The following is an 11,369-nucleotide window of genomic DNA, read 5'->3' as shown; positions in this document are numbered from 1 at the left end:
GTCAATTGACGTTTCTAGCCCATATTGATGCTCAAGTTACCTAGCTTGTATAGTGAGAAGCGTACGCGGCTCATCATCATTCTCCACAGAAAGTGTCCCATCGCCTTCTTTTACAACCTCCCAATACTTCCACTCGTTCAAGTGTATACCGTGTACCCAATGATCACTAGATAATGCAATTCACCTCATCAACAGCCGGCGTGTTTTTAAGGTTTCTATTATTGGTAACATACGCAAATTGCCAGATCCACATGTATGTGGATGCTGGAACCAAGCAATGTTTCTACCGAGATTTGTCTGTTGATTCAGTACTTCTTGGGTCATATAGGATTGAGGTGTTAGATGAACAGGGCGTGTATGTCACGCCAAGGGATAAAGATAACACTGGGGTGATTGTTGATGTGGAGGAGAATTTTGACTCCAACAATCGTGTGATCCATCAAAGAGGCTCTTTCTCAGGAAAGTTCTCCTTCAGTCCGCTTGAGGAAGGGTCTCATCGTATATGCTTGACTCCCAAGCTGTTCTATAAAAGAAAATGGAAGGGGGAAGATCCAGTGGCTCTTCAAGAATCCAAGTTCAAGCAGGCAAGGGTGACTCTTGAATTCGACATTGGCGACGCTTCGAATATCCTAGCGAAGGATTCCACAGAGATAGAGGAATTGACCTCCAGAGTAGCGCTGTTGATCGAGAAGGTCACATACATCAAGCGTGAGCAGGGCTTTATCAGAGCGAAAGAAGCCACTTTCCGTGATTTGCTGGAACGGGCTTGTGAGAAAGTAGTGTCATGGCTGGTGCTTCAGCTTGGGATCATGGCGATTACGTTCCTTTATCAGCTATGGACCTTGCTTCGGTTCTACATGAAGAGGAAGACTCATATCGACTAAGCTACGCATAAGTCAACGGCGAATAAGCCGTCCTCAACTGGAAGAAAAAGGTTTCGATAGGCGTTTTGAATAGGTTTCTTAATAAAAGTACTTTTGATTTTGTTAAAAGGTCATTGGAGCACAGCTTGCAACTATGCGTCTCGCCATACTGAGACAACCACCTATCTTATATCTACACACATTCGCACTAGACTTCAAAACCACTATAGATCTGGAATGGCAGAGCTTCTCGAGCCTCTAGCAATTGACGAGAATGGCAGCAATTCGAGAAATAGCATACCCTCAAGAAACTCCCACCTGTCCACTCCCTCTGTTGCTCTGACAGACGGCCAGAGTCTACTATCCCCATTAAGAAGAAAGAGGTTTGATGATCGTTCCCAGTCAAGAACCAGCATTCAACTACGAGCCCATACGGCGTCTCCAAATACTCAAAGACCTCATGTTCTAAGAGCTACTTCCTCAGAAGGAGTACAGTCCTTTGTTAAATGGGTTGAGACGAAACATATACTGAAAGTCATAAACTCTGAAGATTTCATCAACCGATTCGGGGCGCCCCAGCTTATCCAACTATCTCAACATCATATAGCCGTTGGAACAGAACGGGGACTTGTGGTTGCTTTCAATTACAAGCAAGAACCAGATTTTGTGCTCGTCCCTCGGAAGAGTGATACGGTATCCACTGATGAACAACCGATTTCCCAAGTATGTTGCATTTCTTTCTCATCAGATGCATTCTTTGCAGCTGCTGGCTATCTGGATGGCTCAGTGGCTGTCTGGAACCTCGGTGACGGACCACCCACGTCTAGATTCGATGTTTTATACGCTGACGGAGTGATTCAGCCTATCACCTTGGAACAGCGATTTAGACGCAACATGCAAGGACACCTTAAGGATGTGCCAGTCATAAAGGTCAACTTTGTTGGAGACCAAGACCAGCAGCTTGTTTCTTCAGACCTATCTGGCCTAGTCTTTTTCCATAGAGGTTTCAAGAGGTTTCTACGGAAATACTACACTTCTCAGAAATTGCTCGGCAAGAACGATACAAATAGTGCTGATACTGCCGGCAAATTTACCATACATGATAGTCAGGTTCTTCCTTTTGGCACGTCTGAGCAAATTACTGATACATTAGGCCTATTGGCCGTCATTAACAAGAACATTTTGGTTATCGTCTCCGTGCGGTCACTAGACAATCCAGATGTTCCGTATCCAGTGAGCCAATATAAATGCTCCAGACCAAAATCAGTCGCTGGCGACGATGCTCAAGGTTGCTTGTCTTGGTATCCTTGTATCCAAGTGGACGGAAAAATACATAATGCCAAACTTGCTTACGCGTGGGATAACATAGTCCTGATTCTTGAACTAGATAACAAGGCAATTCCGTCTGACATCATGTCAAAAATATCCGAATTGAAAGAAAAAAATAAGGGCATACCCCAATTCAAATTCCACAAGAAAGGAAGGTTGAGTGTTCCGAAGGGTGACAAAGTGGTAACTTTAAACTGGCTCAATTCGGAAATTCTAACAGCGGTCACACGTCGTTCAGATACAACAGAAACCAAACTTTTTTTCTTTTACTTCAACAGCACCCAGGAATCATCCACTTTTTCCCAAGTAGGTGTTGACAGTCTCGATTCACAGCAGGTATCATATCAAACGATCCATCATCAAGATGGACCGACTGTACCACATCCAGTGACTTACGGTGGAAGTCTAAAGATTCTTCGCCATCGTTTGGTCATGTTAGTCAACTCCCATTCTGCATCACAGAGGACCATACTTTCAGGAAGGTGTCTCAAATGGGCAGACAGGCTCATGGACTTCCTTGCCCAAAGCGAATTCGAGTCTGCTCTAAGCATGGCTTTCGAGTACTATGTTTCTGAAGACTATGGCCAGCTTGTTCTTCATGGACTTCCCCATAATAGAAACGAGCGTCACGCTGTTGTCAGCCCTATTTTGAAACGTGTAATGGTGGAGTCTGTGGAACCGCTTTTCAGTTCTCAAGATAACACCTCCCGAAGTCAATCCAATTTGGAGCTCTTCTTTCGACTTGTATCCATTTTGTCAAAAAACGGTTTGGTAAATGACGACTTGCTTCACATATTAGATGAGATATATGATCGCTTTGAAGACAGAAAGCTATTCTTCGATATGTTGGAAGAGTACATCATTTCCCTGGAAATCAAGAACTTGTCACCTATATTGTTTAAGGGCCTTATTGAAAACTATGCTGCTAGCGATAAGAGAGAACTTCTTGCTGAGATTATATGCTTACTCGACATGTCTACTCTCAATATCGACTTGGCTTTGAACCTCTGCAAAGCATTTCATTTGAGAGAATGTCGCATCTACATCTGGAACGAGATGCTTAAAGATTACACAACGCCGTTGGTGACCTTGATTAACGAAATTGAGTCGAATAACAGCGAGCACGATGACCTTTTAATTGTGTTCACTTACATGTCTTATATTCTCACCGGCCGCCTGTACCCTAGTGATAAGATCCTTGATTCAAGTGTCGAAGTGTACGCCAGGAACTCGATATGTGAAATACTTTTTAGCATAGGGCCATACACTTGGCCAAAAGATTCAGAGAAAGTTCTCTTGGGATCTAGCTCTGACAAGATCTTTCCTTATCTTACCTTCTTCCTTGAGTTTGACACATTTGAAACGTTGGTAACCATCAACGAGTTTTTTGAAAACCCATCCCTCAATGACGAGATTGAGGGTCCACTCACAAGGCAGTACATTATCGAGGCTCTTTTGGATATTTTTGGGGCAAACGAAGCTTTACAAAAGGGCGAAAGTCAGACCCATCTTGCCATCTTTATAGCAAGGAACTACCCGAAGTACTTTCAATTTATAAGACTTTCGGAGTCAGTCTTACAAGAGACGGTCGATGTGCTTTGCAAAAATAAAGATCCTGATCTACACGAAGATTGCGAGCTTGCACTAGAGAGCTTGCTTTCTGTTTATGAGGTTGAGAGTGACGCTCACCTACTCGAACAAATGCGTGCCGCCGGGTTTTACGACGTGCTCTTCAAGATAAGTAAATCTCGAGGGGAGTTTACGCAAGCAATGGAAATGTGGCTAGCAAAGCATCAGGAGAGTTCGTCAGAGACGAGTAAGAATGTCACAGTTTTGGCGGACATGCTAAAAAGCACTTTTCAATCCGAAAACCAAAATACAACCGAAAGAATCCGGCTAACTCAATTTATTGAAGAGCATTACGAAGATCTCATTTCGCTGAATTCTGATGACATGGTTGTTCTATCGAATACATTCCATCCAGAACTAAACTTGATAGTTCTCAAATGCGAAGACAAATCACTAGCTTTAAGATATCTTGTGTCGTTTTTTGAAAGAACTGTGAACCTGAACCTAGATTCTGTTTCATTGCCTTTATTAGTGAGATACTTCGAGCTCTTGAGTGAAGACAAGGAGTTGCCGATGAAGAATTTGGTGGTAAAATACTTATCCAGTTTAGAGAACCACAAGCCAGAAAAGGATGCCATAAAAACAGTTTTAAAGGATGCCAAAGCTTTTGAACTGTTGGCAGTCATTTTAAGTAACGATGGGGAGCACGACGCCGCTGTTGATGAGCTTTGGAACGCCATTGAGGCCTTGCAAACGACCGATGGAGACTTGAAAGAAGAAGACTACGAAACCATAAGTTCTTATTTGGCAAGGACAATCAGGATAGGCGAAGAGGCGAGGAAAGAGAGTTTATGGACATCGCTTGTCGAAAAGTTTGTGGTCATGAGTGAAAGGACTGAAGATGAACGGTTGCATGATATTTTAAATGAAAGTATCTACAAGTGCTTCAGAGCAATTGAAGACAGAGAGGCAGGAAAGGACGGTAAGTCAACCTTCACCAATGTTTTTAACCGAGTACTTGAGGTTGCAAAGGTGGCCAATTTAAGGGAGACCCTTCAAGATATTCTTACATCCTACTTTTTTGAATCAGAGATCCATACAATAACTGTGGGCAAGATCAACCAACGAATTTCAAAGTACATGGATACCATAAAAGAAGAGGAGCTACTCGGATGGCTCGTCAATAACAAGCAATGCACTAGCTGTGGCAAGGTTATGTGGGGTGGAGAGATGCTGGAGCGACACACATGGGCATGGGAAGAGAGACAGAAGAGCAAAGTGTTCCTTTCCGAAGGCTCCTTCGACAAGGAGAAGTTCAGCGATTGTGATCTCTACTTGTTCAAGTGTTCCCACGGGTATCACAAGAAATGCTTGGAACACATTGGGGGCAATAAGCGCTGTGTTATTTGCTGCCCCGAATAAAGGCGCTACAATACTTTGAGACAAGTTTTAAACGTCCCGCCTCGACCAAGTAGCAACATGAAAAGCGAAATAAGCTGGGCGGCACAAATTCTAGGGAGACAGGGATTGTTCACCCTTCCCCCCTGAAAGGGCAATTGAACAATGGGGCCATGGAAACGAGAAAGATCGGCCGCCCAATATCAATTCTTACAGAAAATCTTGCCCCAGAGACGCCCCTGATACAAGGTAGAGATTGCTCTGGGGCGAAGTTTCCAGACCGTCCTATATGGCAGAAGGGCATGCGAGTTATTTATTCGCAGTAACAGAACAAGGGGCAGGAGGCTTCGCGAGATGGCACATAGAAGGAAAAATACCCAGTGAGATCAGGCCCTACCTCAAACAGGCAAATAGCAAAACAGTGAGACGTTCTGGGTCGCAATGCCAAACGGGCGAAGACAACAATTTACAGCCTATTTTGCGGTGACGTACCTGAAATGTGATGGGTTTCGTCTTGTCACAACTACTTTTTCTTTTTTATTTCTATTACTTGTTTCGCCTATCCTTTGAAGGGCCTGTACTATTTCGTATACTGCCACACAGAACCGCAATTTTTCGAGGACAGCGCCTATTTTGGAAAGAAGAACCCATTTGCGGAGGACATTTTTAGAAGCTCAATTTACTCGCAAAAGTGCCCACTTGACAGGAGACTCCTTGAGCAGACAATTTTTTTTTCTTTCCCACTTACCAACACTTTCTCCCCGTTTCCCACTATTAATAGTTTGGAATAGGTGGATTTTTTATTAGGTGGTGAAATCGGATTCTATATTTGGTCCCCTGAAACTTATTGTTCTACCACAGTGGCAGTTCCTGATCTCAGGCTCCCACATTTCATTCGCTCAACTACTCCCCTGAAACCATGCAAAATAACTACGACGACGACCTCTTTGAGGACGAGAAGGGCTCTAACACCAGCCCTTACCCCCAGCAGCTGTACCGCTCCCATTCCAGAGTTGCATCCAGCTCCAGAACATTTTCCAGCGGAGGGGATGAGGATGATGATTTCTATGAAAAACTTGGTGGAAGCTTATACGGAGAGTCCAACGCCTCTACGGTGAAGCAGCCTGGTGTTCGCTTCAGTGAGAAGGTGGTTGGCCGGAATTCTTATGCTGGCCACACACATAACGCCAGAAGTTCAGTTGCATCCCCCTTAATGGCCCTAGGGAGTCTTACAGAATGTCACAGTACCCGCTGTTCGAATACAACGGACCAGAGTACCCACAGAATGCCTACAATCGCTACAGTGTCATGAACGTGGATGAAATGGCGAGCATGCCTAACAGGCTCAGCATGGGTTATCAGCAAATGGGTATGCCAATTCTGCCAGATGACTATAACTTGAACTTGCTTGAAGAGGCTGCAGATGATATGGATCCTTTTGGTGACGATGATTCCTTGTTTTCAGAGGCTGACCCTGATGAATTACGTAGGGGCATGACTCTTAAGAGAACTCCTACACAAGCTAGACCCCACGACGGCGAAGAAGACGACGACTTCACTCCTCGTCTTAACTACACCAAGACCGTTAAGCGTGCTCGTTTAGTGGATGGTAACTTCGTCATTGATGCCCCGGTGCCCAAGCTGTTGCTTAACACGTACACTCGCTCAGCCTTTGGCGAAAGTAATGAAACTTCCTTCGTTAGATACTCGGGTGTCACTTGTGGACCTTCCAACTTCGGAGAGTACAAGTATAATCTTCGTCAGACGTTGTACTCTCCACCAAGAGAAACTGAAATCATGGTTTGCATTACAATGTATAACGAGGATGAAATCTTGCTCGCACGTACCTTGAAGGGTGTGTTCGAGAACATCAAGAACTTGACCAAGAGAAAAGATCCAAACTGGGGTGACGGTTCTTGGAAGAAGGTTGTTATCGTGATTGTCAATGATGGTCGTTTGCAGCTTCATCAAAGAACCCAGAAACTTCTTACAGCACTTGGTGTCTTCCAGGAGGGATATGCCAAGTCTAAGGTTAACGAAAGTCATGTTAAAGCTCATCTTTACGAATACACATCGACTGTGGGTATCGAGAGAGTTACAAATGACAGGGTTTACTTATCACAGAATCTGACCCCAGTGCAGCTTGTTTTCTGTTTGAAGGAGAAGAACGCAAAGAAGATTAACTCCCATCGTTGGTGTTTCCAGTCCTTTGCTCCATTGTTGAACCCTAAGGTGGTGATGCTTCTTGATTGTGGTACCACACCATCGAAGGATGCATTCTACCATTTGTGGACCGCCTTCAAGGATCCAAACGTTGCAGGTGCTTGTGGTGAAATGAGAGTCGCCTTGGGTCAGAATAAGAGACTTTTGCTGAACCCATTGGTTGCTGCTCAGAATTTCGAGTATAAGATTTCTAACGTTCTAGACAAACCTATGGAATCCGTTTTCGGATTTATTTCTGTGCTTCCGGGTGCTTTCTCCGCCTACAGATGGGAAGCGTTGCTTAATGTTGACGGACAGGGGCCCCTCGAGAAGTATTTCAAGGGTGAATTCTTGCATCAGAATAAGGAGTTGGACGAAGATGACGACGAATTCGAATTGATGGAAAAGAATTTCCAAGAGTCCGGTATTTTCACATCTAATATGTACTTGGCTGAAGACAGAATCTTATGTTTCGAGCTCGTGGCCAAGAGAAACCACAACTATGTCTTGCGTTACGTGAGCAGTGCAAAGGCTGAGACAGATGTACCTGAAAAGATGGATGATTTCGTCTTGCAACGTCGTCGTTGGCTTAATGGTTCCTTGTTCGCTGCCGTTTATTCGATTGTCCATTGGACACAGATCTGGAAATCCAACCACGGTCTTTTCAGAAAGCTTTGGCTTCAACTTGAGTTCTACTACCATATGGTTACCGTCTTGGTTTCTTGGTTTTCGTTGGCTTGTTTCTTTTTGGTGTTCCGTATCTTGACCAAAAACTTGGGTTCCCCTGAAGTCGGGTTCTCATTTGGTTCAACACTTTCGACGATTTTCTTGTGGATATATGTTGCTTGTCTTGTGTGTACATTCGTTTTGGCGTTTGGTAACACTCCTAGAGGTACAAAGAAGTTCTATACGGTGATTGCTGTTGTCTTCGCCGTTTTAATGGCGTACTTGACGTTTGCAGCTGTCTACTTGGCTATCAATACAGTGAAGTTGGTTATAAAGAATTCTGATGGAGATTTCCATGCGGGCATGTTGTTCACAAACCAGAAGTTTAGAGATCTCGTGGTGTCTGTGCTTAGTACCTATCTTCTTTACGCCATTGGTGCAGTGATTCACGGAGAGCCATCGTTTATGATCACATCGTTCTTGCAGTATCTTTTGATTTCACCCACGTACATCAATGTGTTGAACGTCTACTCGTTCTGTAACATTCACGATGTTTCCTGGGGTAACAGAGATTCTCCACAGGCCAAGGACTTGGGTACTGCTAAGATTACGGAGGACAAAAACGGTGAATTGATCATGACAGTTGTGCCTGCGTCAGATCAGGGACTCGAGGAAAGCTACATGAACACGATTGATGACTTGAAGGTTCCACCACCAGAGATTCCCGTTATGATGTCCAAGAAGCTGAAGGAAGATTCATACTATGCATTGTTGCGTACGATCACCGTGTTGGTGTGGATGTTGACAAATGCTATTTTGGTTGCAATTGTGCTTGCTGCTGTTGGACCAAAGGACGACACATGGAGTGATTACAGAAACTCTACGATTTTCTTGACGGTGATTTTGTGGATTGTGTGTGCGTTGGCCGGGTTTAGACTTACGGGAAGTGTGCTCTACCTTTTGATGAAGGCCATGAGGCCATTAAAATGGTGGGCACGCAAGAGGAAATCGGTGTAAAGATCGAAGAATAATGACAAAAACAAAAATATTAAGAACAGGTAACGGTAAATGTTACGGAAAAATGGCACGTCGGAAGGGCCGGCATTAGTACATATGGAAAGAAGCAGCTTAGGCATGAGGTGGTTGTAGGGATAACCAGGCAATTGGCATAAAACGGTCTTGACAAAGAAAAGGCGACATTAAGCGGGTATAGAGAGGTCGGCAGGAAAGCGACAGTTGTGCCGACGGAGTACGCCCGAGCCTTGTACATGGCGCGAAGCCGAGGAACCCAACCTATGCAAAGAGTAGTGGCTGATTCAAAGACAGCATGGCCAATGATAACGATGGAAAATGGACAGTTGAGAGATTTTTTTTTTTCCGGCGCCGCTGGATGGTCGCGAAAAACCGCACAATGCAAGAGAGTTGAAGTTTTGCCGCAAAAAGCGAAAACCCAAAGTGGAGTTTGATGAAACTGGGATGCTTGAGAAAAGAATGTAAAAAGGCAGGACCCACCAGAATAACGGAACCAAAGTTCCTATGGGAAGTAGACGAAAGAGGAGTAAGAGCACAGAGCCAGAGGAGCGCAAAAAGCCCCCGGAACCGAGTCGACGTTTGCACGTCAAGACGTGCAGCGGCAAGTTTCAATAGGTTAGTAGAGATTGGTGGAAAAAGGATTACGAGTAGCCCCAAAAAAAAAAAAAAAAGCTGTTAGTTGGCCCCGGGCAGGACCGACAGCAGTCAAAAAGGCAACAGACAAAAGGCGACAGGCTACAGGCGAGAGGCGAGAGGGCGTCGAGGCAACAAGGGCAGAAAAGGCGGGCGGCGCGATTACCAGTTAAAAAAAAAAAAAAAAAAAAAAAAAAAAAAAAAAAGAAGAATGCCTCCCACCGCTACCGGTTTCGCACTGGAGAAGGTGAGCGGTTACAGATAAGTGCAGAAGACAAGGTTGGGCGAGATGGGGTAGGGCAGAAGCCCGGGGCTCGCCAGAAGGAGAGTCTTAACTGGAGGTTTACCTGGAAGGACGTTAGCGGTTCTCGAGTAGTCTCCTTATCTTGCCTTTTCTTTTCCAGTTAATTACCCTGGTCTGCATCGGTAATGGCTTTTGTGGTTTAGCGGTTTGTGCTCGGACACTTCGGACGCTGTGCCGCGCAACGGGCCCAGGAACAGAGGCAGAGGCAGATTGGGGGGAGGGAGGTGCGACCAGTAGTGTGTCCCAGTGGCCAATGAACGTTGGCAGGCTGGTGGGGCAGGTGAGGGAATTTCCAGAGCCAAGACTGTCGGAGTAGACCAGACGACGTTTGGGTTTTGGATTTGGAGCGGAGTATCGAGGAAATGGCAAAAATAGTGGTCTAGGGCACAAACAAAAAAAAAAAAAGACAGAGCCAAGACGGGGGGTAACAGAAAGAGGAATAGGAGGAATAGGGGTGGGAAATTTTCTACAACCTTGATGGGGGTAGTATTCGTAAAAGTAGGTCGTAATGTAAAAGTTAGTCTATGAGATAGGCTATGGGTAGTAGTGAAAGGTGAGAGAGAGAAAAATGGGAGGGTGGAAAAGTCTGGCTATTTGCAACCTGGGTTAGCAGCGCGGGAGAGATCTGTGGAGAGCAGCAGTTTGAACGGCATGCCGTCTGCGACCATGACGACAGCGTGCTGGAGGTATTTTTTTTTTTTTTTTTTTTGTTACATTAGTGGTTGGCTTTTTGGATGAAGGCTCTGGCGGCAAATGAAAGAAGCACAGCGGCGGTCGTTACATAGGGCCGAGGTGAGCTGTGGGTCGGTAAGCTTCTGGGCCGTGCGACATTAAAAGTTAGGTGAGGTATAAAAAAAAAAGAGCAGAGAAAAGCGAGAGGTAATGGTGTAAAAGGCTTTGGGTTCTGGGTTAGCGCTAGGGCTTGGAGGGGTCTGGCTGAGAAGCGATGGGGCTGAAAAAAGTGAAAAAAAAGTGAAAAATTGAGAGCCAGCGTAGGAAAAGGTAAGTGTTTTAGAAGAAATAAAAGTAGTTTCAGGCCTACCTAGGACTTGCTACCTGGAATGCTGGGTGGACTCATTTTTGCAGCCACCGCCAGCATCCAGCATGTCCAGCATCCAGGTAGGTTGAGCCAGCGGCGACAAACGAGGGAAAGGCTAATTGCCCTGGCTTGGTGCGAATTGCGCCCGATGGGGCAAGGCTGTTTTGGGAAACCACAACACAGAATGAGAAGCAGATAATAAAGGTGAGAAAGGAAATGAAAACACAGCAAGAAATATGGACGTAGAGAGGATTCGTGGATTGAGGTCAAAAACGACCAGGTCAAAAGGGTCTGTATTTATCGACCCACGCTCGAGTCTACCCTTCAATGTACA

The 11,369-nt window shown here is 45.1% G+C and overlaps 3 protein-coding genes across 3 annotated transcripts; all 3 read left to right on the top strand. All coding sequences in view use genetic code 12, as the record gives it.

Moving 5' to 3' along the window:
• Positions 1-251: 251 nt before the first annotated feature.
• On the top strand, positions 252-884 carry CXQ85_002216 (p24 family protein; the record flags this gene model as incomplete). Its single annotated transcript, XM_025485903.1, has 1 exon — positions 252-884. One exon carries the CDS (start codon positions 252-254, stop codon positions 882-884), a length of 633 nt encoding a protein of 210 aa, XP_025341368.1.
• A 216-nt stretch (positions 885-1,100) lies between these two features.
• Positions 1,101-5,183, top strand: VPS8 (CORVET complex membrane-binding subunit; the record flags this gene model as incomplete). Its single annotated transcript, XM_025485902.1, has 2 exons — positions 1,101-2,151; positions 2,581-5,183. The coding sequence occupies 2 exons, from the start codon at positions 1,101-1,103 to the stop codon at positions 5,181-5,183; spliced, it is 3,654 nt and encodes a 1,217-aa protein (XP_025341367.1).
• Positions 5,184-6,078: 895 nt separating this feature from the next.
• Positions 6,079-9,044, top strand: CHS8 (Chs8p; the record flags this gene model as incomplete). Its single annotated transcript, XM_025485901.1, has 2 exons — positions 6,079-6,306; positions 6,351-9,044. The coding sequence occupies 2 exons, from the start codon at positions 6,079-6,081 to the stop codon at positions 9,042-9,044; spliced, it is 2,922 nt and encodes a 973-aa protein (XP_025341366.1).
• Between the last annotated feature and the right edge of the window lie 2,325 nt (positions 9,045-11,369).

Source organism: Candidozyma haemuli (genome assembly GCF_002926055.2).
Source record: "Candidozyma haemuli strain B11899 chromosome Unknown C_2014730914, whole genome shotgun sequence".
In the NCBI taxonomy this organism is placed as follows: domain Eukaryota; kingdom Fungi; phylum Ascomycota; class Pichiomycetes; order Serinales; family Metschnikowiaceae; genus Candidozyma; species Candidozyma haemuli.
The sequence above is the reverse complement of the archived record's forward strand: the minus strand, read 5'-3'. Positions and strand labels throughout refer to the sequence as shown.